Source organism: Solea senegalensis, linkage group LG2 (genome assembly GCF_019176455.1).
Source record: "Solea senegalensis isolate Sse05_10M linkage group LG2, IFAPA_SoseM_1, whole genome shotgun sequence".
In the NCBI taxonomy this organism is placed as follows: Eukaryota; Metazoa; Chordata; class Actinopteri; order Pleuronectiformes; family Soleidae; genus Solea; species Solea senegalensis.
The window spans coordinates 29,575,750-29,602,338 of record NC_058022.1 but is presented as its reverse complement, the minus strand read 5'-3'; the positions used below and the strand labels follow the sequence as shown (position 1 = coordinate 29,602,338).

The following is a 26,589-nucleotide window of genomic DNA, read 5'->3' as shown; positions in this document are numbered from 1 at the left end:
ATAATTATGAGATAATAAGTCATAATTTTGAAATAGTAACTCATTATTATGACATAGCATCTCATAATTATGGGATACTATCTCAAAATTATGCATTCTTTTTTCCATGTGGCAAAATTGACTTCCGTATAATTAAACCTGGTAGGAAACTCATCTGAATTTACAAAAGACATCTTGTTGTGATGTTGCAAATGTTTAAACAATTATATTCTTACTGATGTTAGTTACAGTGTAAGTTTAGGAAGTAGAAATACCCTTATCATCCCTTATTTACATTTAAGTGAATGTGCATGAAGTAAAAGAAAAATAAAAGAAGTAGCTCAGTGTAACCTGAAGATATGAACAGAATAATGAGTAACAAATCAATATAAAAGTGTCTGGTTTTATGGTTTTATGGTGGTTTTTAGACAGTTGGACGTCCCTCCCTCTCTCCCTCTCTCTCACTCTCTCTCTGACACACACACGCGCGCGCGCACGCTGCAGGTTGCATCCTGGCTTTCCAGCAGCAGCAGCAGCGGCTCTGTCTGCTGCTCCTGCAGCTTCCTCGTGCATCGGGCGGTGATCGATTCCTCTATCGGAAAATAATCTATCGCCGCATGGTGACGTCACGCCGCTGAAAGGTAATAGTAGCTGGGCGTGTTGAGGTTGTTGGGTGGGTTGGTGGGTTTGACTCGCGGACGCTCCGCGGGTAGGTGCATGGGTGCATTGAATTAAACTACACAAGATTAAACACACACACACACACACACACACACAGGTGCGTTAATTTGCACGTGGGCGCGCTCGCGGCTGTTTTGTTTGATTGTCGCGTCGCTGCGTGGAGGAAATGTAGAGGCTTGTCACGAGTGGAGAAGGATGTGGGGATGAGGATGAGGATGGATGCGTAAGAGGACGGAGCCAGCTGTGGCCTGCTGCTCCTCGATCACAGCAACATCTGGCCGGTGAGTCGCACTGATACATGCAGGCTGAAGCAGGAGCGACCGCGGCCAAAGCGAGCAGAGTCGGAGTGACCTCGTCCTTGGCTGCCGGATGCTGGTGGTGGAGTAATAGATTTGCACGTTTGATTGACAGGCTGCGTGTAACATGCACTATGATGAAGGCTGAGCCTGTAATATGAGACAGAGAGAAATCATGGAGGTGACATGATGCTGTCTCTGGAAACCTGCAACTGTACCATGCATGTCTATAAGGTAAAAAAAAAGGAGGGAATGTGCAGTTACATGCATCAATGAGAGGCTAAATCTTGATCACTTACATGAGATTAAATAGACACTCACTTGCCACTTTATTAGGCACAGAGGACACCTAATCATGTGGCTCCCTGGATGGTTTTCTGCTGCTGTCGCTCATCTGCTCCAGGGTTTGATGTGTTGTCAGACATGGTCGTCTTCATACCTTGGTTGTAACGAGTGTCTATTCTGTCGTCCTGGCCCAGTCCGGTCATTTTTCTCTGACCTCTGGCATCAACAATGCATTTTGTCACCCAGAGAAATGCTGCTCGCTGGATTATTTTGTTGTTGTTGTTGTTGTAAAATTTAACGATGGCTGTGTGTGAAAATCCCAGTAAATCAGCAGTTTCTGAAATACTCAGACCAACAACCCTAATATCCCTCCATTCACCTTTTGTTCCCCATTCTGATGCTCATTCTAAACTAAAGCAGCTCGTCTTGACCATGTCTGCATCCTTAGCTGTGATTATCTGTCTTAATGCCCTTCAATAACTTGCACATTTGGACATTTGAACATATATTATCGTCTCAATGCTGCATCTGTACATACCTGTGGCAATGCGTCATTTGCACATACATTTTCTTTTTCTTGTACAAACTTTATACAATATAAAGAATATTTGCATATTCTGAATGCTTTAGCACTGTGACAGTATTGCACAACTAACTGCACCTTACATTCTGACTACACGCTACCTGTTTGTACATAGTACCCGATTTGTTTTTATTTATTTTCAATGCTTAGATTTAAGTTTATTCCTTTATTTTAGTTAAGTTTAGTTGTTTATTTGAGTTGTATGAAGGGAACTCGCCAAGTAAGAATTTCATTGCCCAGTTTAACCACTTGCTGTGTACATACATACAATAAACCTCTTGAATCTCTACAGGCGTTGAGTTGCTGCCATGTGATTGGCTGATTAGATATTTCCCTTAAAGTTAGGGTTGGAGATCCTGGAAAAAACTATTTGAGCAGGCTACATTTGGAATTCAAACGCCCTAGAACCTTTCTTCAGACTTCCCTCCGAAGCTATGCCTCCAGAGCAAGGAACGTGCAACGAACACAGATTCACGAGCTTTGCACAGCATCGGTACTTGTTTTTTTTAAACAACAATTACTCTCAAAAGATCACAAAGACATGAAGTTAACCTAGCCACCATGGCTTCACTTTGCAGCCCTCTCTGGGCTTTCAATTGTCGCCACCGTTTGAACGCAGCACCGATGTTCACTCTGCTCTTGGATCGCTCTGCATCAGCATTTTTCTTGGCAGTAGCTTTCTCGAAAACTGTCTTTCATTTCCAAACGACACATAATGTTGGCATCTTTTCTGCCATAATGTGTGGATGGTGTTTTGACAGGCCTGTCCGTTCCACCGCTGACTGGCATTTTTTAATTTCTGTGACACTGCATTAATGAATTGGTTACAATGGGGTTGTGAAGAAGATTTTAAGCATTACCGTAAAAAATGCTCCTGAAAATGATCTCCCACTCTTCCTTTAATCAGCAGGTGTACATAATAAAGTGGCTGGTGTAGCTATAATGGAAAAACACTAACATTGAATTTAAGCTCATTACAAATTCATCTATAAATTGACGTCACAGAAAACCATAATCCCAATATGAGTGTGCTGTAGGTGTATTATAATGATATGTGAAGGTCAACTGTGACATTAGAGGTTAAAAAATCTGAAAATAACTCAGTTTAAGGTCAAAGTGAGTCCCTGCAGGATTACTACACTAGGTAAAACACAATATGGTCCCTTTGAACTCACAAATCTGAAAGACTCCGGTGTATGACAGTAATTTCTGTTCACCGCTCCTCTTCCTTGTCCACATCTTGACCCGCTTGTAGTCTTTCTGCAGGGTCAGAGAGGGCGCCTCAGCAGCCGGTCAGCTCTGGTCTGTAGTGTCGAGGTGGAGGCGATGGAGGAGGGGGATGCAGAAGGGGAGGGGCCCATGGCGGTCAGTGCCGGGCCAGGTGGTCACAGCCTCCCACCTGATGCAGGCAACAGCAGCAGCACCAACACCACCACCAACCTGCTGGCATCTGTCAAAGAGCAAGTAAGAAAAGAATTGCACTCACACACTGGAATATAAGACACTATAATCCCACTGGCAGTTAAGTAAAATACAGCCAATGAAATACAGTGAGAGACTGAGCCTCTTGACTGAGACCAGTGGACGTCCCCTTACACCGGAGCAAACTCTAAACACTGCAATCAGTTTGTGGCTTTGTTATCATATTGTGCCTCTTTGTGTCTGTTTTGCATCTCTTTTTAGTTTCTTTATAGCTCAGTGTATGTGATTCAGCCAAACCCTGCAAGAAAATTGGAGCATAATCTCCAGATATAGTAGAAAAGTAATGGGTTTCTGTGGAGAACCTCCACAACTCTCTTAGAACTAATAATTTCCCGCGGGACTTTCCCCGGAATCTCCACCACTGAGACGATGAGAGAAGTAAATATACGATAGGTTGAAAATTCACAGTCCCACTTTTTATTTTGATAATTGCAGATATGGCTGGTAATATTAGGAAGAATTACAAATCATATGAGATCTCCAGGTCATTTGTACCCTGCGCGACTGGAGCTAAGACTGCTGTGCTGTTGTGAAAGTGTTGCCTTGTCTATCACGTATTTCAGTTACGTGTCTGACTAAAGTGTGTCCGGATCTTCTCCAATTGTTTGTCACATTTTGCTCCTTATGTGTGTCTTTTTGTCATCCTCGGCGCTGCTCAGCCTCTATGACAGTTACATGGTGTTAATTGAAGTCTTAGAACCACTGACACCTTATGACATGACCCAATGGGTCGAGATGTTTCCTGCCGCTAAGTTTCAGCTATTATTGACACAGATCTGGTCTGTGTGTTAGAATGAGCGAACGAGAGAATGCTGATATTTTTGTATGCTTCTCTCTGTCTCATCAGCATGGGAGTCTGTCTGTTCCCCTGCTATTAATTATGCCTGGACAGTGGCCATGTTCTCAACTTAGTCCTCCAGAGTGCGTGCCTCTGAATCAGGCACAATGCTATTTAAAGCCTTATGATGTCCAATAAAAGGAAATCTGCACTTATACTTTCAATCTGCAGTTTCTTTGGGGCAGGCAGGCAGACTGCAGATAGCTCTAAAGTCTGGACTGATGTGGAGTTAAAGCAACGATTGTACGAGCATTTTTGCTCTAGGTTTTTCTTTAACTCGGTCATAACGGCTTTCTTGCAAGTGTGTTGTAGAGCAGGAGATGCAGTTATGTGTCAGTGTCGCTGTCGATGGTGATGCTGCAGTGATGAAAGCACTCGAAAGCTGACATTGCTTTTACTGAAGCAAAGCGTCGTCTTGTCATATGTACTAAAAATTGAAAGCTACAGTTTGCAGAATGGCCAGAGAAATGGTTTATTCTTTAGTTTCACCTGCAGGTTGTCAGAAAATTGTTGGACATGATTTATTGAGTTTATCGTCTGATTCTCTTTTTAGTTTCTGCTTCTTCTTTTTTTTTTTTTGCTTTCTTTGAAGCAGAGACTTTGCTCTGTTTCCGGAGCAAAGTCTCACATCTGTAAGGCTTGTAAAACGAGCCCACTTAATCTTTAATATCTGTTGGGTTTGTATGTCCGATAAATCGTTAGTTATTTGCAGAGACAGTCAACTTTTGTGACTGGGATATTTAAATAATAAGTCATGTTTGAAATGAGTGATTTCCGTTAAAGTAAATCACAGATTTTTCTGAAACAAGTACAATTGTTCATTCACTAGTTTTTCTTTTCCATTTTCCTGATAAACCACATCTTGCCCACAGGGGTAAAAGAGCAAGTTGTGTTTTGATTTTGTCGTAGCAGTTTTTAGGGCCGTGTCACCGTGGGAATATTACTTCAGGTACCTGCGACATGGTGAAATATGAGCTTGGAGTAATAGATCCCCATTCTCATCTGTAGGCCTGGTGGAGTTATTTTCACTTTGAGAAATGCTGAGCTCCATTATCAAAGCTGGTTGTTCAAGTTCGCTGATAATCTTGTGAGGAGGAATCTATCAAATCTGGACAGTTTGGGGCTTTGTCCATAATAACACAGTGACACTTGAACATAGGTCACAGATTCAGCATGACTGTTGGGCAAAGAGCAAACATTTTATCACATAGCTTGCGACTAGAAAATGCAATCAAGTTGCTTTACCTTTCCCCTGCAGTGCTGCTGAAGCATCAAATCTACCGCCTGCAGTTCCTCCACAGAAATGTCAAATTAGACATGCTAAATGGAGCACATCGCTTTTTTGCCCTCCATTGTGTTTGGGCCTGATGCTTTTCCACTTTGCTCTCATTCAGTCCATTAAACGCAGGACTGATAGACATGCGCAACGGAAAATGCCAGAAACCCAAAACCTCCACAGTCTCATTGTCCACTTTCATTTTTTTGACACTTCTTGAAGCCGACGCGGCGATGCTGATGAGATGTTGATCCAACAGTGGGCAGTAACTTTGCCCCAAAATGAAAGAGGAGCCGTCTGTTGCAGCTCTTGCTTCATTCAGAGTGAAAATGGAGACACTTTGCAGGGTTTTATTACAAGTTGCTGTACGTTATATCATGTCACCGTGGGTTAACAGTGAAATTTGTCCATCTCGTACAACTGAATATTCTCACTCTGTAGCTTTGTCCAGAAATACACACGTTTTGTTTATCCTTCAGTTGTTCTCTAAGGCACATTAGTGCAACATCAGGGAGAAATACTCCTTTGATTCTCACAGATGAGAACATAAATTTGACTTCAATCTAAGGCTGTGACAAGCAACCAGTCAGTTTAACTTAATGCAAAACATTGGTTGGTGCTTGGATTTAATGGATGCAAGGATGCAATTTATGAAATAGTCTGCAAATAACTGACAAATAGTCATTTGGAAGCTGTGCTGTTTGTCTTGGAACAGTTTTTTGAATGCCTGTATGGAAGGCAGAGGCAGACAAAGTTCCTTCGGTTGAATATTACTGTATGAATGTTTAAGTTTTCATGGGGTCAAATGCATCAGACTGTATATTTATCGTATGGAGTGTGATACCTAGATAGTGTCGTGGCGGTCCAGGGCAGCTCCCAGGTTTAAAAGCAGGATCCTGCTGTATGTAACATGACGCACTGGTGTTCTTGAAAAAGAACATGCATGCTCAGCAAAAACCCTTCCCAGGATGGAGGAAGAGAAAACAAAAGGCGCAATAAAACGGCAACGGCGTGGACCACGTCAGCGCTCTGCGTGCTGATTGATATGGACGATGAGAGTCAGAAACACCGCGCGCGCAACGTCAAAGCAGATTTACCAAACATCAATTTTGGATGTGCATGATTGTCAGGCCTGTGTGGCTGCTTTTCCAGCAGAGCATCGTCTTATATGAGCCGCCGGGTAACAATCTGAATCTGTGGGTTAAACCAGCTCTGTCAATCTGGTTATGTCATGGCCTGGTGCTGCTTCGTCCCCCTGCTGACAGCTGAGACTCTAAACTGCTGCTGTTTGACGTCTGCCTGAATTTGAAAGCGTGCTCTCTGTCATATTTTTAGGGAAAGCAGCGCTTCTGTTGTTGTGGTCTGCGTTTGTTGTCTCGAGACGCCCGGGGTTGCCTGTCACGTTAGTGTTCTGCTGCAGAGTCAGTGTGGCGGAAGAGGGAGCTAAGTTCTCTTGATCTGCAGTGTGAGAATCGGAGAGTAAACCTCCACCTTGGGACTCTGTTTTTAGAGCTCGTCACCCTGTGATTCTCATCCCATTTCTACGAGTTATTTACTCTTAGTGAACCCACTTTACCTCCGCCCACCTCATCCAGTTAGTCACTTCCACCGTCTCATAGAATCGCTTTTGACAGCTCTCAGAGGACGAGCACAACCTGTTGCTCTCCATAAAAGGTGAGCGCTCGGGTTTATAAAGAGACTGAAAGCGTTTTAATCTAAGTAGGGGTTACATGTGGAGGTGGAGAGAGCCAGAGAGATGGAGTAACAAACCTGGATGCATGCCATTTTAATCTACTGAAGCTGCAGTGGGTTTGGCATAGGAAGCAGCTTGTGTGCATTTTGTCTTTCTTCCATGAGGTTGTTGAACTTTGGTGCAAAATAGCAGAGAAGTAGAAGACTTTAAGAAAACCTTAGGTGCATTAGCTCGCTCTCCAAACAATTGCCCTGTTTGGACACAAAAACGCACCAACAGAAGCCGCTTTTATCCGTACAGTATATTGCAATGTACTGTGTATGAGTCCGTCTGTCACCAATTTTTGACGTCACCGATGAGCGGCATATTTTGTAATCCGATTTCAGACTCTGGCTCAGACTCGCATTTGAATAAATCAGGTTTTAATTTACATTTCAACCCACCTACAAATGTAGTTTGGATCAAATGTTGTTGTTTTTTTTTGCTGCCCAGTCTGGATAAAATCAGATGTTTTTCCTGGCAGTCCGAACAAAGACCTATACGTCTCACTGACAAATATGGTATTAAAGTGAGTTAGAGAAATGTGTGTACGAGGGGGGGGCTGTCAAGCCGCCTTTTAAGGCGAAGTCCCTTAAGAGTGATTCCTCCCTTTTTAAAATGGTGAGCTAGAGCGAGAGCAGCAGTGTTTTGTAGGGGCAGAATTCGGTTGAACATGTCACTGATATTACAGATGCAGTCAGGATGAACTGCTGCGCTAAAAATAGAAATGACAAGAAGCTGGAGTGAGTCTGTCCTTGGTGTTACTGGATTAGATTGAAAAAAAAAAGAAGATATTGTCTGGCATGGCTTTGCGTTGGCAAGGCGTGTTTCCAAACATTCATGAAGTGACAGGCGTAGGGCGCTGATGCAACAATTGTTTGTCTCCTGAGGCGTGAGATCCAAAACAAGGAGCTCTGTGTGTCCCCCGTCCCCGTCTCCGTGCTGCTCTGAGGTGATGTAAGGAGCGGAGAGAGGGGGGCGGAGTCAGCAGTGACTGTGCGTGGCGTGTGCAGCAGGTTTGAATGTTTCCCCCGACAGTCTTTAGTGACTCAGTAACACATCCGACACTGTCACTTAATACTTTCGGCTGAGGTCTTGTCCATTTTCTATCTCACATCCTCCCGCGTGATTGTACGTGTGGTTGTTTAATTCACTCATCTCATCTTTGTTACCTTGGAAACACAGGGACCAGTCGGATTGAATGGTGTTGTTAAGTGTCTTTGTCTGTTTTCCCAGTGCTACAGAGCTTATTGTGATATTTTTAGTTGTTCATTAGCTGCATTGTCTTTTGATAAATGTTCTGTGTAACTTAGTTTGACAGGAGTATTATCGTATTACTGTCAATGAATGTGATGATCTCTTTCATAATTAAATGACTGATCAGCTATTGTTTGTTTTAGCCCAACCAACCTTCAGATATTTTATTCAAATGTAATCATTTACAGTAAAATTATGAAAAACAACAACTAACCCATTTTTGATTATTTGTGTGTAGGTATCCTCCCTCATTGCTAATAAATGCAGACTGGAGACTCAAAATAAAGTGCGCGTGTGAATTAGGGCTAAGTAATCAATCAATATAAACATTTTAAAATCACAATTTGAAAAAAATGCAAGTCGTAAATCACATACTATCGGCTGCAACTTTAGATATTTGTCCTGCAGGGTTTACACTTTTAGAATGAATGGTTGTTTTTATTATTCATAATAATTCACAATACTTTTCATTCCTTTAGGAGTAGAATATAGAAAAGTTGTTTTTTGATGGTATCTCATGTGTAAATGCTCTATCACATTTTAAATCTATTACACACTGAATATTGAACTGAAGCTTGCCTTCAAAATGGAAAAATGATGCAAATCTCCACGTATCTATGAAAAATAACAGTTAGATATTTCCCCCACAAGTCATTAAGCCTTACTGTGAATGTGAGAGTCAATGTTTGTTTGTTATAATAAAAGAAAATGTCTCGCTCTCCCGAACATCTAATCGGGATTTTGAAACTTTTTTTGCACATTTAATTCAACATTCTGCGGCACATTCACGCAGCAGCCTCAGAGCCACAGCGGCGGCCACACATCTCTCCAATTGACCCGAAAAAAAAACTTGACACTAATTAACACAACAAATTCAGAATCTGCCTGTAGCCTCATGGGAATCATGAACGTTTAATACAGTCTGATGAAAAGCGACATTCAAGTCAGTCCTGTGTTCCTCAGCTCTTCTTCACATACTGTACTCCTGTACGTCTGAACAACCATGTCTCACGAAGCTTATTCCTGAAATCAGGCCAGTTTACTTTGTTCCTGCCGTCTGCTGCTTGTGTAGCATGCAGACGTCTTGGTCTACAGTGGACGAGACAAGAGCCAACGCGATGAGACTATTAAATAAATCACTGTACACCATCTGACTTTATAGAGACTGCCAAGGCTCCATGCATCACATGGCCAGAGCTGACCTAAATTCAAAATATCAAGAGACATTAACAGGATTTAGGTGTCTTTTGTACTTTTTTAAGGGCACTTTCAACCCTACAGTACTTGGGGACAAATTGCATAGATAATTAATGTGATTTGGTGTGAATAAATCACACATCGAAATGTAATTAATTGTTAAATTATAAATTAATCTAATTTGAAAACAGCACAGAGGTCTACCTACATGATTTATTAACTTTAAATACTTAGATTGGATTAATTTATATTAGATTAGATTGTGTTCATCATCTCTGCTGATTACAAATCATCAGAAATGTGTTTGCATCTCATTCGTGACCTGCAAACTATAAAAACTGCGTCGTTGTAAACAAATAAACCGGACGGGACCTCTAATTTGAAATGATTGACTAAACGTATGTTCGGTGGATTATTTCTTTGTTGTAACAATGCGTCTTGGCAATAAATATTATACATTTGGAAAGCCTGTTTATTTCCCTTTTTAAATGGTGCCACATGTGTAAGGAAAATGTGAATTTGGGAGTGGAGAGGATGGAATGGCCTGCCTACATTCCTGACCTCAGTCCCATCGTACATATTGGGTGTGCTGTTCGTGCCAGAGTGACCAACACACATTGCCTGACTGCTGGTTGAAGAATGGGAATGTGACCAAGCTGGTGACCAGCATGAGGAGGAGGTGTGCGGCTGTCGTGGCTGTGTATGGTTCTTCCACATGCTACTGAGGCCCTTGTTCGTTAAATGAATAAACTGTTAAATTGCCAATAATGTGTTGTTTCGTCAGACTTCAATCATCCAATCCAATAAACAACACCAAACAAGAGTCAATAGCAGAATAAGCTGTTTGGCATTGGCAGAGAAGATTTGGCAAGTTTTTTATGGATGCAACCCACATACTCAACTCTGCTGCTCAACCCACAAATGCATTTTCTTTACAAATGTGGCGCCTTTTAAAGAGGAAATAAACTGGCTTTCCAACAAAGACATAATCCACCAAACACTTTTTTGTGCTAGGTTTATATTATATATGTATTATATGTATACAATAATTACTGCACAATATGGTTTCCTGCAGGTATCTGTGCATCTTCCAGCCACTTCTTTTAATATTTATATTAGACAACTGATTCGCTGCCGCTGGTCCACGATGACACCAGCTGTGGTTTTCTCGAAGATTTATGATGCAGCTGGCAACCGTCTGTGTTATGTAACAGAATACAAATTAGTGGCTGCCAAAACTCTCTCCTTTTTAGCCACAGTCGGCAAAAACCTGCTCCACTTTACGCTTGAGCAACGATTTACATCCATACCAGCTCCTGTGTTTTTAAAAACACAGTATTTCCTTGGATGTTTTATTACATTCCCTTGATTATCTTCGTTCAGTTGCCTTTTTCTTTGTTGCATTTATCCCCTGTGCGTCTGTTTAGTTTCACTTTTTGCCTTCGTGTTGTTCATGATTACCCACCCACACCTATTCATAATTGTTCTTGATTTGTTTCCATTTGTTAGCTACCACTTCACATCTTTTCTGTTATTTATACATCCTTTCCTCTGCTTGTGTGTGCCTCTGCCTTTTTTGAATGTTTCGAATTAATGGCTACCGGTACTGTAACCCTAACTGAGTCAGCGCCTGCATTATTATGCATGACAAATAGTCCCACTAAAGTAGACTTAAAAAACGCTTCTGCTATAGTGCATCAGTTTATATCCGGTCTTCCTCTAAACACACAACATTTGCAGGATTGGGACAGTGTACTCTTCCCCTCTCCCCCTGAATATGTAATTATTGGTGCCACACCTTTTAAAAAACAGTAAATCCTTGTTGTTTATTTTAAAACTGAATGATTTACCACAATGCATCCTGAAATAAGGAACAGCAAGGAACATGATAAATGACCGATCACATGATCATTGTTTTCAGACAAATCAGCATTTAACCGTAAACGCTCAGAGCCACAAATGTGTGAAGGACACACGTTGCACATCTATAAGTTATTGAATGAATGAATGAACAAATAAATGTAGTGGAAAATTGCAAAAATAAATACTTTGATACGTTAATTTTGATGGGAAATGGGATTTCTCTCATTCTACGTGTATGTATTTGCACTTTTTGTGCATGAATCCTTGAAAAAACAAGTGTATGTATAAGAGTATTTTTAAGATAAAAATACTATTTAAGATAAAAAAATGTGCATCTATGCTTTAACTAGGTTAAAACAAAACAGTTTGGTGTGACACAGCAGTAGCATATGCAGTAGCTCTATCACTGCCACCACCTTGTGAGGAACAGATAAGATTAAAGTATAGCAAATATGAGGAAAAACACCTCCACCTGCTGCAGACTGGACTCATTTTACATGTCAGGATTTGACCCAGAAAATCTCAAACTAAAAGAAAAGAGACAGTTTTTGGTCTCTGCTGTGAAAAACAATATTAACACGGCTTCCAATAGAGATCACTTTCTTCTGACGTGTATCCTCCATGGTGCTTAAAGTTTATATTTGATCATTATCTGCGCTATCAGCAGCGATTTGTTCTGGTATTCTTAAAGTGTGTGTAATTGCATTATCTATAGTCAAGTCCTTTAAGAGTCTGTAGACGCAGCTATGGTGTTTTGAATCGCATATCCGCTCTGACGTGTCTAAAAGGCTACAGTCCCTGAGAAACAAGGCTGAATAATAAACAGTGTTTTCCATTTAATTCTAACTGGCATCAAATGGGTCCTAAAAAGGAGGCTTAAATTACAGTGTCATGGCGGGTTGTAATCATTGCCGCGAATGTCTTGCCATAGGAGCTCCAGTTTGAGCGGCTGACTCGGGAGCTGGAGGAGGAGCGGCAGATCGTCGCGAGCCAGCTCGAGCGGTGCATGCTGGGAGCGGAGTCACCTGGAGGAGACAGTAGCAGGTAGACGTGATGACGTGATGGGACGTGATGTGCCCTGTTCCATTTTGCACTGGAATACTGCTGAAATGAACCACACGGAATACAGTAGATGCACAACACAGTCGTATAGCTTGTGTTTAACTGTGCGTTGGATTTGTCGTGCTGTCTGTTTTTTTAGCCTTTCCAAAACTAAAAATAGCCGAGAAAAGTGCAGAACACAGATGAAACGGTGGGTTTTTGCTCCAGCCTACAGTAACCTAACAGAGCATGACTAATTAATGCAAAAGGAGCGTTTCATAATACATTACTTTATGTAAAGCAAATAGCCCTGTTCATGATAGCACTTGGACTGTCGAGTATTCTCTGCCAGCCAAGAGATTCAGTTTTGCACTACACCGAGTTTTCCTTTAAATGACGTTGATGCGGTTGAGATAATGATACTGCAATTTTTCCTCTTGGTGCCGTACGCTCTAATAATTGCTCATGATTCAGCAGATAAATGCACTGAAAATATGATTATTGCAAATAGGTAAATCATAGGAGGCTACAGACTGCTCTGTCAAACCACATGATATTAAAATATGGGATCTTGTTGTGCAGCCAGTTGACAGTGTGTTGTCACAGCCACTGAACATCATCCTCGACACACAACAAACGTTTGGAAAGCCACTCAATTCAGAGCTGAGCCTAATATTGTATCCATTAAGAGGAACAAAAAAATATATATATCATTTGTAAAATGTTAATTGCCTTAAGGAAATGGCCACTGTTGTTTATTATTATATCATTTCAAGGTTCAGTCAGGGAATTTGAATTCAAACAATAATGATGTTAAACCTCTTCTTCATCAAGTTGCCTGCAGAGAGAATGAAAGTGAAGGCAGTAGTTTGTGTATAGTCCATATGTACACACACAGTTTCCTTCACGTTTAAACACTGCCTTCTTTCCTCTTCTCTGTCTGATTGAATATAAAGTATTCGACTGTGACTCTGATTTGATTTACATCTCTGTCTGCTCTCGCCTCCTCTTCATTTCCTCCTCTCCCTTCTCTCTTGCTGAAGCTCATCTGAGAAATCGTATGCATGGAGATCCGCAGGTATGATTCCTTTCCTTTGAACCTCTCGCATATTATTATTAATAAAAAAACCTATTTTTGAAAAGACACATTTGCTAAAGGATTGTGTCTGGTCCCAAGTTTCTCCGTCTCTATGCTGTAACTGAAATATCCTGTGAAACTCTGTAAACTTCGCCGGATATTTTTGTTGAATTGTAAACAAAGTACAGCTTCAAATAAAAAATAAATTCTTCACCGTTTAAAGGAAGTGTTTTCCCCCAGTTTCCATCAGTACATATGGGCTTTAAATCTACTATTCTGTCACACATTCCTCTCCTCCATTTCCTCAGCCATTTATCACAGTCTGCTTTCCAATAAAGGAAAAGCACTGTTATAAAATTCTTAACTGTCTTATGTCAAAAACATTGACACTTTAAGGGGATCCTGTCTTTTTGGATGTTAATGTTGTGGCTTACAGTCTGTCCAGTGTGTTACTTAACTAAACACCAGATGCTCCGGCAGGTGGAGAGTCGCAGGGCGGAGCCATGGAGGCGCCCGGTCGCCACCTGGAGGTGGAGGAAGGACTCTTTCTACCTGAACCGGACCGGGCCTCCCTGCATGACAGTGAGGGTCTGTTAAATGTACACAACATGAGTAAATGTATGTCTTATATCACCACTTTAAGAGGAAAAAGACTGAGAAATGATGATAACCATTGCATTGCATTACCAGGCATTGTAGCTTGTAGTAAACCTTGTTTCAAGTGGAAGAAATGTGTTGGAGATTATGTCCAGCAGTGGATGTAAACACATGTGCTGCTCTAGTAAGCATTTGGGACACCAGGACAGTGTATGGTGTGATGATAGAACACTGCAAGATACACTATATTAAATTTCATTTGTTTAAGATCAGTCAGTTTGCTGGATTTGGTCCCCACCCGTCCCTGCTCTACAGCTGTACACACACAAACGCTCCTTCAGTCAAGTGTGACAGTTATTGCTTGACAGAGCCTATTTTTAGATGAAGGACACAACATACCAACACTTATACACGGTAGCTTTAATGTGCAAATGTTTTTTTTTAAATCATCTTTTATATCCATACTTTCAGCCTTTATACACATTGTTCTGATGATGTGGATGATAAACACAAGCCACTACACACTGCAGCTTTTATGCCAAGTGGGGGAAATCGATAAGAAATCCCCACAGGTCCCACAAATATGAATCTCAATTGCTCTGATCTATCTAATAAATAATGTACAAGTCAAAACATGGTGGGATTTTGACAATAACATCTACTGTCTTCTCATTCAGATCAGTTTAAATGTCCACTCTGCCGCCTGAATTTATTTATTTTTATCCTTTAACTGCTTTGTTGGTGTTTTACGTGCATTCACTTCACTGGAGCTTTTGGCTTCCTGGGTATTTAGACAAAAAAGACAAAAAAGGTGTACATTTTACCTTTTGTCGTCTTAGAATTGTATCACAGATAAAGGAGTGACTGATTTTCATTGTTTTGGATGTTTAGAATAACACGTATTTGTGTTAATTACAGTTTGCGTGGTTTGTTCGTATAAAAATGTCCTCCTATAGAAGGAGAAATGGGCCAGTGTGCAGTGTATGCAGATTCAGAAACAGCATAAAGACTTAATGCTTTGGCATCTCGACGTATAATGCCTGTAACAAGTTCAAAGCTTAGCGAGATAATATGCAAATCATTAAACTGCAGCGACTGATGTGATGTCAGTTGTACTGATCACTTTGATCACAACGGAAACTGCTCTGATGATTCACTGAGTGGGAAGAATATGCCGAGTTTCCTCACCCTTCTCTCTTTGTGTCCTGTCAGACTCGGGAGGTCACTCGGCCCAGATGACCTCATATTCAGACAGCGGCTACCAGGACAGCAGTGTTAGTTACTATAGCAACCAGAACGTGGTGCGTTCCGAGCCCCGGGCGTCATTATCGCGGAGCCCGAGAGCTGAGGGTCAAGCCTCAGTGCAGGTAGGTCTAATCTCCACTGACTCACACTGTAGGGGTAGTTTGTGTTGTTGTTTTTTTTGTGATTTATTTTTTCCTCTTCTTTTTTTTTTAATAACGTGACAATTGTGTTTTAGATGTTCCATATGAAAATGAGAACTGTTGCCTATGATTCAATACTGGCACTGGTGTTAAATTATTGGTACCAAAATCTTTTTGGGGTATTTGACTCTGTTAGAGAATCAGAATTTAGAATCAGAATCAGAAGAGCTTTATTGCCAAGTATGATTTGCACATACAAGGAATTTGTTCTGATGTCATTGGTGCATAACAATCATACAAAATTTAAAAAAATACACAGAATAGACAGAAAAAATAGACAGAATATTTAAATGTGACTGAGCAGTACCAATGTAATTTGGTGCTGTTTTCTTTTTTCCGTGTTCAACTGGAAACAGCCGTCAATGCATCTTTGTGTGAAGGGAAAGTTGGAGAGTTTATAGACTATGGTGGAGTTACTGGTGTTGTGCAGGCCCAGTATAGCAGTATTGTTAAAATACCTGTAATATGTAGTGATTGTTGAGGTGGTGGTACAGCTGGTGTAGATAGTTATTCTATTTTCCTTTTTTTTAAAAAGTCATGTGATACATTTTCAGGTGTGTCAGTATGGGCACAGATTCATTCTGATACAAAGCTGAAACATTGTAATTTCACCCACGCTGTTGCAGGAAGCCGGCAAATCGGTGTCTTTTTCGCCAGAGAGGAGAGAGTTGGAAAAACACCTGTACATAGTTTCCATTTTTTTGGCCTATTAAATTAAATTAAATTAAATTAAATTAAATTAAATTAACTATGAACTATGTGTTATACTGTTCAAATATTACATTTAACACACAAAATCTGGTGTTTGTGTACAACTACAGTGTCTTTTCTCTATAAAACCTTTTGCTTTTCTACATTTTTAATTGTTAATACCCTATTTTAACATGCAGGAAAGTGTAAATAACTGCCAGCTATTGAAAGTTATTCTGTAAAAATTTGGGCGGATATTTTGAGGATTAGGTGTGAAAGGGTTAATAATGCAATATTTACAACCAAATGCCTGATTATTACTATTATAAAAATATTGCTAGTAAATATATTTAATATTATATTCTGTCTAAATTCTATCACCGCGTTGGCAGCTGTTGGCACACGGCCCGTGCCAGTTTGACACGCCTGATCTAAATCTAAAGCCTCACAATCAAATCAATTTATACTTTCAAAGTATTCATACACCACCAGCTCCTTTTCATGGTGATGTCTGACAGTAGAAGCACGAGTGACAGATAATGAAGGGTCCATTTGAATTTTTTCCCTGATTTATTTCAAAACCAGCAGCACCGCTGGATGAGCTTCCAGTTCTCAGCTCTTAATATTCCTCTGAGGCGTTTAAGGCTTGGATGGATTAAGGCGGCACATATCAGCATTCGCTCGGCTGCATCTGTAATTGAGACATTTTACATTTTGGTAATAAGGAGGAAAGATGTAAATGTTTGTCCCCATAAACGTGAAATATTAAGTCAACTCTCCGTGGAAACCCAGTATATTTACCACCCAGCCCACAGTATAATGAATGTAGACATTTATTCAAAGACATGCTCTTTCAGTTACTCTGACAAATGATGGAGCTAATGATGCTCGTCATCAGACGTGATGAAGCAACTGGTAATCGGCAGGTATATTTGCAAATGCTCATTTTTTTACGTATTGATTGAACAAACAGAAATGTTGAGGTGATTCACTGTCAACATTATTACGACTGTTATCCTTATCCTTGCAGATCATCTGATATACTGGGGGAAACAATAAAAGCTTGGCTGTCTTAATGTATATGTGCAGGAGTAGACTGTTTTTTATGAAATATTGGTTGTTTTTATAGCAAATGATATTTGCTCTGGTAAATAGGAGTTTGTGTTCAGATTTTTATTCTCCAAATTCACAGTACTTTTTGGCTTGTATTTAGTGACTCGCTGCGTAATCATAAATGTGCCCTCCCGAGCATTTTACTAGACATTAAGCACATGCTTAATTGTGTACATAATTTAATGTAATGGTGTTTGCACCAGGGTAATGACCTGTAGAAATGAAGGGGTCTTTTTTTATGAAGCTTTAATAAAAACAGATGCTTCATAATTAACAGCTATAATAATGGATATTACACTTCATATTTACAGTTTTGTGAAGCTGTAATTTATCTTCCATCTCCTTTTCAGGCGTCGAGTCGTGTCTTGCGGCGGATGGCGTCTCTCCCGTCCAGGAGCCAGTCTCCTGGGTGTGGCACTGCCGGCACCGTCTCGCCCTCCCGCATCTCCCTGCGGACATCCCAAGGCAGCACCTATGACTCCCCCATCCTGTCTGAACCCAAACCACTGGCTGCAGTGTTTCCCGGCACCAGCATGCCTCCCTGCTGCCCATCACCCACCTCCCCAACGAGCGGCACTCAGGCTCTGGCTGGTGGAGGAGGAGGAGGAGCTTTAGGGGGAGGTGGTGTTGGACGCTTGGGATCCACCCTCTCTCTCATAGAGGGGAGAGGTTTGACGGGGTCACCGCTGCGGTCAGGGATGACGGCGGTGCCGCAACACTATGGCTCCACACTGCCTAGACAGAGCCAGCCACTGGCTTATGGAGCTGATCCTTACGGCCTGTACCAGAGGAGCGCACTGCCCAGACCTGACAGCCTCATAGGTCAGTGTCACATCCACATCTCGTGCTCTTAGTATATTTCTCCACTCACAGTGAAACTGCACCAAAATGACACAAGAATAATATTCAATCTTTCTACAAGTCGCTTTAGAGCACTGTTTCCCCCAGACTGTTTTATGTGGGGACCCACTTTTAAAACTACTGCGACCCAGTTCACAAAACTTGTGAAGTGCAACCGTGTTTCTGACTATTTCTGTAACATGCATGTTATTCAAAGCAGCGAAAACAAAGGGAAATATCTGCGCACCTTAAAGTTGACATTTAAAAGTCACTTCCTCAGACCATTGATAAATATAGAGTCATTCATTCATTCTTTCATTCGTCATCTACCTCTTTATCCTCCACAAGAGGGTTATGGGCCCACTGGTACCAATCCCAGTCATCATAAAATGCACATAAATACCGTTTAGTCTGAGGAAGAGACTGCCCCCCTTATTTGATTGATCCAGCACCTTTCTAAATGTTTTACCTGCAGGTGCTTGTCCATTTTCTACTTTCCAATGCATGTTATGCAAAACATATAAACATAAATCTTGAGTAAAAGGAAAAACTGGAAAAACTGCAAATTTATTTGGGGATCCAAGTAAAATCTCCTGCGGTTCTTTACCCAGTCGCTGTCTGTGATTCATAAGTATATATGCCAAGGCATCTAATGTTTTTTTACCTCTTAACTGTCTACTTTTTAATAACATATTCAGTGTTCAATCTTATATTAAAATTACAAAAAAAAGATGTCCTGACCACGTTAAACATGAACAAGAATATACTGTTTACGTACATAAATATTGATATTTGTGTGTGAAACGTTACACCTGATATTATATCACGCGCAGACATGGAGGACTCGTGGATGCATACAAGGTGAAAGGTGCAGTTTCTCAGCTTTTAAATTGAGGAAAATATTCATCCAACCAGGTCAAAATCTGGGGCAGAATGAAAAATCACGTCAAAGTTTTCTCTTATAAATGGCTCGCACTGCGGTAGCACGAGATGATTTGAGTGTGTGCAAACCATGTGTGTTTTCATCAAACAGTTTTGTAAATACACACAGCTGCAATTCTAACTGCTCCACAGCCTTGACACAATCTTTACTGGTGATTTAATAACCTTTCTTTTGTCAGGGTAAAGTTGCCTGAGCAGAACTGATTTAATACCCCCAACACACAACAGTTTTACTGAGCAGGAACTCTATAGGTTTCCCCTTTATCTTAGCGGAGAAGCGGGAATCATTAAATAAAGCCGCATGTTGAACAAAGTAACTGTCATGCAAACTGCGAGCTCGCCAGGTGATTGTATCTCATATCCAGGCGCGGGGGAGTTCATTTCCTGAGTTGTTAGTGGAATTATGTCCCCACGCTGGCAGATAATGCTGCTGCATTTAATAGAATTCTCATTTTGTTGAATGCAAATATGAAAAACAAGGAATGTGTTCTCTGACGGGGAGAACTTCACTTGTGCCACACCGGAGACTCGGTTGTGCAGTAACACAAAGAGAAAAACAAGCTGGAGAGCGATCACACTGAAACACCTACAAATACTGTTTCTATTAATTCATACTTCATAGAAATATGTATGAATATTGATAGTACAATGGATTGTAAAGTGCTTCTACTTGGATTTGTCTTATTTTTTCTATAAATACTTCATGCTTCTACACTACATAATACTATGTTTAGCTCTTTGACAAATAATAAATTGTGTGATTGTTAAAATTCAATAGTCTACTAAATTTTACTACTAAATTTAGACACATATGGCTTTTAACCAGCCTTATGTATCTTTATTGGTAATCACTTTTTACTTTTTAATTAATGTTTAGTATCTTCATTAGTCATGCTAAATTACACTTGTGAAATACTACATTGTCATTCATTATCTGTTTACACATCTACCAGCATGCAGTTACAGAGAATTAACAAGCAGTGTCAAGAAAAAAATTGCTATTGCTAGTTGCTATTTAATAATAATCCATTAGATAATGATAAAAAAAAATCTCATAATATTCCAACTTTATTCTCGCAATAATTCCGACTTTATTCTCATAATATTATGAGTTAATTCTCAAATGTACATTGTGTTCCTTGTGAACGTACACATCCCCCAGCCCTTGTTTAGCGTGGCTGCAGTGACGATACAGTAAATGCTGAGTTGGGACTGAGCTGCAGTCCTCACTGAATCACTGCAGCGCAGCCCATTTTCTTTCAAGCCCTCTAACAAGGACCTGACTGACACCTCAGTCTGAGATTAATTCAAATCACTTAATGAACTGGGCGGACCAGGAGGCGGGAGGTCGAAAAAAGCTGCAGTGTAGAAGCATCACTGTTCACTGCTTCATCCACTGCAGGTGTGGAGATAGTGCAGGTCTTAGGGCGTGCAACTGAACTTATTTCTATTATTGATTAATATGTCGGCTCATTTCTGTTTTCATTATTCATTATCATTCCCAGATATTCAGATGTCTGGTTTTGTGTCCTAATCTAAATATACTCAGTCGGTCATGACAGAGAAAAACAACAGATATATCAGTCTTTTTGGATTCACATTAGTTGTTACCCTGACAACAGTGTTTCTTCATGGGGTCCGAATAAAAATACACACACAATGAATGAATGATATGAAATCACCTTTAAACCTAAACGCTAAAAAACTATAACCAATCCAATAAATAATGAACAAGGAAATGCATCTATTAGTCTATTTCGATCATTTGCATTTAACTGTTTTGGCCGTGTAATAAATTGTGGCCAACTCTCAAAAAGAAGTGCATGAAAATGGTTTTATTAGTATGATAATGATGATGTTACGATGAGCGACGTCCCTTGAGTTCAAACCTTTGACTTTGTTCCTCATTGATTGTTTGAGACAGCCGAGACTGGCTGAGAAACTTGAGAAGGGATTATTCCTGTGCCCCTGCCATGGGCGCTTAGAAATGTACACACTGTCACTTTGAACTGAAGTGTTGTCATTACGGTTGTGGGGTTTGAAAATATACAATCTTTTTTCTCTGCGAGAAGTGTCTTCAGATACATTGGAACGTCAGCCGGTTTCTCTCATGAACTGATGGTCGACGTTTGTGCCGACGTTTGCTGCCGCCGCCGCTGCTGTGTGTCCAGTGGAGGATTTACTGTTGTCGCCGTGCTGCTGATGCTGCAGCGACACAGATTTATTCCTCTGTCCCACCCACTGTCACTTTACTAAGCTACTCCCACTGACCCATATAGGGGTGTTTCTATCATAAAGCCCCCTGGGAGCGTCAGCATGTGATGATTATCAGCTGACTGACGGCACTGGAAGGGCCTTTATGATGCTGCTGTCAAGTGTGCAGTTCTTTTAATGTAGTCCATTTGCCTTTATGTTACTGGAAAGTGTGTCTGTGTGTGTGTCAAGAGTGTTGGTGTGCATATGCTTTTAGGCACATGTGTTGTGTAGTTGTGTTTCTGTGAAAAGTAAGTAGTAGAAAGAAGTGTGTGTGTGTGAGAGAGAGAGAGAGAGAGAGAGACAGAGAGAGTAGGAAGAGGCAAAGTCAGTGAACTAAATAAAATGCCTCCTATTCTCTAGCTGAGTGATTTTCATACCACTGTGCTGGGGCTGGATGTATATGGCCAAACAGGTTTTTCATGATAAAACAGTATTAGTAATTATATAAAGTGATACAGATAATTATCATTGTACATTTAGATTAAAGACCGATACACACTTACACATACAGTACATTTTATTTTTTTTTATTGTAGTAAAACATTTACAAAGGGTTAAGTATACATTTTCTCTTTTTAGAAAAAGGGGTCATTGAAGTATTGTTGCACACCCGAACAACTTATATAAAACCAGATCAGCCACGATAAAAAATTAAATAAATTAACAAAAAAAAAATTAATAAAGACTAGGACAGAAATAGACAATTTAAAAGGAATCACATACACTTGATGTGTGAAGTGTTACACCTCCGAGAGTGTGTAATGTGTAAACATGGTGTTGATAAATATTGAACCTTTTGCCAAATGTCATATTGAGATTTATGTTCATAACTGTCCAGCCCTGTGCTATGTGGTCCAATATAATGCCTTATTCCCGCTTATTTGCAGAGCCAATGTAATCCCAGATTACATGAGGGAAATGGATACACAAGATTAGGCTATTACAGATGAGTGGCACTCACAGCTTAGGTATAAAACTATTACACACAATGTAAGATGTGGAACGATCTCTCCTTTCTTTCCAAATGAGAGAAGTCAAAAGAGAGCTGCACAAGCAAATAAGCCCATCATCACCATATTTGAGAGAATAATATTGTGTGTTTCCCTGATCTTCTATGCCCTAAAGCATCTTTATAATTAGAGCGCTCTTTGAACTGATCTGCACTTAGATTGGAGGATGAAAAAAACCCTCTGCCCTGCTTTTTTTGAAGATGCAGATAATACTGAATGACCAGAATCTTGCCGCGTCTCTTGAGCACAACAGTTGGATTAGATTTGCTTCCTCTTCACAAACATGGTTGTTTGCTCTTTCATAGTAATCAGGCATGTGGCACTGTAATGATGTTATCGTGTCTTTATTTTGACTACCTCAGAACATGGTAGTGCCTCATTAGTGTTTAAATTTTTTACTGTAAGAGAACAAACTCCAGCTTGTATTAAAAAGCTTTTTATGAACCAGCTTGGGACCCAGACACTCACTCACTGAAAACATAGCTGCCAGCAGGGACAGACGGAAAAACAGGTTTTAGCCACTTAACAAAATCTATGCCCGGTATATCTTAAGAAGGTGTTTGTTGCTTGTCCTTGCCGTGAGACAGCCTTTTATGGCTGGAAAGTGACTATAATCCGCTGTCTGCCTGCACTAAAGTCCATATAGAGAATCAGCAATTTTATATAACAGCACATTATAGTTGTTGTTAATCCACAGTAAATTCATCTGTGTTATTTTATGACTTTGGTGTTTGAAATCCTTTGACTGGATTTATCTATGTTGCACAAACTTAACAAATGAAGCAGCAGTAGAGCTGTAAGATAAAAACACTTATTTTCTCTGTGGACATTGGCGTGGTAGATTGTGCAGTGTATGGACATAATTTTCCACCCTTAAAAGGCTCTCAAATGTTTCAAAACCTCACAGAACCATACTTCAATTCAATTCAAACCTTGTTGGCACCACTCATCAATAATTCTTTTCTTCCCTAAAGGTGTATGATGAACATGTTTGTACTTGCTTGCACCTGCAGGCCTCCACAGCTCATATGCCGGTCATGCGGCGCAGATCGATCCAGAGTTGAGGTCAGCGTTGTCTCCAGACTGCCACATGACGCCTGTTTTTGATGAGCGCTCCTTCCACAGCCCGCTCTATCACAGCCCCACCCACGACCCCCAGGGCTCTCTCTACAGAACGAGCACAGGTACTGCATTCATACAAAAAAACACCTAAACATGGATATTAGTCATTTTGTACTGTATCCCTGTTATGACATGTCATTTTAGTTTATAATAGTAGTATTTCTGCTCCAGGAAGTGGTTCTCTCGAGCAGGTAGACAATATTAGGGTAAAAACTAATAAAAAGTTTTGAAGAAAAAAAAAGGTTTCTGTGGAATTGTCATTATTGATACTTAAATACTGTTGAAATAGTTGTGTGAGGAGGCTGTGGAGAAAAAACAACAACTTTTTTAATGACTCAGAGTCCAGGTCCGCACTCATGTGCTTAGAAGATTATTTCTCAAAATAGTCTCAGGTTACAGGAGCTGTTCACGTCCTCCACTGCTTTTTGACTCAGGCTCTTGCAGAATAATGTATCGCTGTAAGCTCTGCAGAGTTTGATGTGGAGGATCTAAAGAGTAAATTTAATCTTGTTTATTTGATATTCAAACAAATTTAATGAATGCTACTCACAGTATATGACAGGATATTGTTTACTTTTTTTATCCGTCAGTCACTCCTGCTTTGAGGGCCGCTTTTCTGGATTTTAATGAATGAATGAAATATCTGCAAAATGTAATTTCATGTCCGCAGGCATGGGGACGCTCCCTCGAGCTACAAGCCATTGTGACACGCTGCCATACCAAAGAAGCAGCTACGGGCTGAGCTCTGCAGCTCTCTACGTCGACTCGTATAGAGTCTCCGGGGAACCCGTCTTCTCCCACCGACACTCGGGGCTGGTGGACCGAGTTGGTACACGCACCCCGTCCATCGAGAGCATACACAAGGACCCAAGGTATACTCATGTACACACAAAAAGAAACACAAAATGTCCCCATAACAGATACCTACCTACTGTATTGTCCCATAGACTGTATGTAAAAGTGGATGTAGTGAAAGTCAGTTTTTGAATCCAGAAATTCACAGACGTCACCAGCAACCTCACTCTTATTGGACAATACCAGCTGTCAATCGTGCTGGTGTCCACTCATGTGACATACTTTGTCTATTTTCCTCATGGATGTATTATAAGAACTGGATAGAGCACCGCCCCTTTAGCTCCGTTTGTCCTGTGGAGTTGCTCACCCAGCCATATGCCAAAAAAGTTTCTGACTTCCGGGTTTATTTCCAGGATGTGCGGCCCATAGAGTATGCGCAGTACTGTTACTCCCATAATGCCTCTCTGCTATATGAACGAGCCGTCCACGTTCTCTACTTGCTTGGTGCGTCCATGAACAGTGGAAGGCATGATGGGAGTACGCTAATGATGTGCGCTCGCGGATTTCATGAATACCGATGGCACGTTTGCTTCGGGCTTTAAACCATGGATTTGTAAATAAATGGCAAAATCAACTGATAGTGAATACAGTAAGCTGAAAAGTATAATGATGTAAATAAAACCATTTGTATCATATTTACTACACAGGTAGACGTATCTTATCAACACAATCAATTCCTTTAAAACCTGTTGTATATTATCACTCCACTGTATGCAGGTTTTTATTTTGCCTTTTTCAAAATGGCTACTGTCATTAACTCATCCACATACTTTTGGCAGGAAAGTCTTTGCTAATTTTGGGCGACATACTATACTATGACTTTTTTGACTGATTTTAGAAGACAAACTATAATATGACCTTTTTGACTGATTTTAGACGACATACTATACTTTGACCTTTTTGACTGATTTTGGACGACATGCTAATCTATGACTTTTTTGACTGATTTTGGACGATATACTATACTATGACTTTTTTGAGTGATTTTGGACGACATGCTATACTATGACATTTTGACTGATTTTGGACGATATACTATACTATGACTTTTTGAGTGATTTTGGAGAACATACAACAGAATCTGACAATAAGGTTAGTGTAGTGGTAACACCCTCGCCTTTTACAAAACAGACCCAGGTTCAAGCCCTGTTTGGAACAAGTATCCTCTGCAGCAATGGGATGTATTGTTGTCATTTTTGACGACATATGACTTTTTGAGTGATTTTGGACGCCATACTATACTATGACTTTTTTGACTGATTTTGGACGACATGCTATACTATGGCGTTTTGACTGATTGCATGACATGCTATACTATGACTTTATTGAGTGATTTTGGACGACATACTATACCATGACTTTTTTGAGTGATTTCGAACAACATACAACAGAATTTGACATCAAGGTTAGTGTAGTGGTAACACCCTTGCCTTTTACACAACAGACCCGGGTTCAAGCCCTGTTTGGAACAAGTATCCTCTGCAGCAATGGGATGTATTGTTGTCATTTTTGACGACATACTATACTATGACTTTATTGAGTGATTTTGGACGACATGCTATACTATGACTTTTTTGAGTGATTTTGGACAACATGCTAAACTATGACTTTTTTGAGTGATTTAGAACAACATACAACAGAATTTGACAACAAGGTTAGTGTAGTGGTAACATCCTCGCCTTTTACACAACAGACCCGGGTTCAAGCCCTGTTTGGAACAAGTATCCTCTGCAGCAATGGGATGTATTGTTGTCATTTTTGACGACATACTATACTATGACTTTATTGAGTGATTTTGGACGACATGTTATACTATGACTTTTATGAGTGATTTTGGACAACATGCTAAACTATGACTTTTTTGAGTGATTTAGAACAACATACAACAGAATTTGACAACAAGGTTAGTGTAGTGGTAACATCCTCGCCTTTTACACAACAGACCCGGGTTCAAGCCCTGTTTGGAACAAGTATCCTCTGCAGCAATGGGATGTATTGTTGTCATTTTTGACGACATACTATACTATGACTTTATTGAGTGATTTTGGACGACATGTTATACTATGACTTTTATGAGTGATTTTGGACAACATGCTAAACTATGACTTTTTTGAGTGATTTAGAACAACAT

At 40.3% G+C, this 26,589-nt stretch overlaps 1 protein-coding gene across 5 annotated transcripts in view; it reads left to right on the top strand.

Annotated features, from left to right (window-relative positions):
- Positions 1-513: 513 nt before the first annotated feature.
- LOC122765370 (plakophilin-4-like) overlaps positions 514-26,589 on the top strand; it is a 555,540-nt gene continuing 529,464 nt past the window's right edge. The window contains exons 1-9 of one of the 5 annotated variants that reach the window (XM_044019602.1): positions 514-620; positions 3,091-3,288; positions 12,401-12,513; positions 13,554-13,588; positions 14,069-14,206; positions 15,398-15,552; positions 17,784-18,255; positions 23,495-23,665; positions 24,274-24,475. In XM_044019602.1, coding sequence (XP_043875537.1) covers positions 3,151-3,288; positions 12,401-12,513; positions 13,554-13,588; positions 14,069-14,206; positions 15,398-15,552; positions 17,784-18,255; positions 23,495-23,665; positions 24,274-24,475 — 1,424 coding nt within the window. In that variant the 5' untranslated portion in view covers positions 514-620; positions 3,091-3,150. Of the gene's footprint in view, positions 621-798; positions 942-3,079; positions 3,289-12,400; positions 12,514-13,553; positions 13,589-14,068; positions 14,207-15,397; positions 15,553-17,783; positions 18,256-23,494; positions 23,666-24,273; positions 24,476-26,589 lie in introns of those variants that run through there. The other 4 variants (XM_044019604.1, XM_044019603.1, XM_044019600.1 and 1 more) reach the window with 4 other exon arrangements.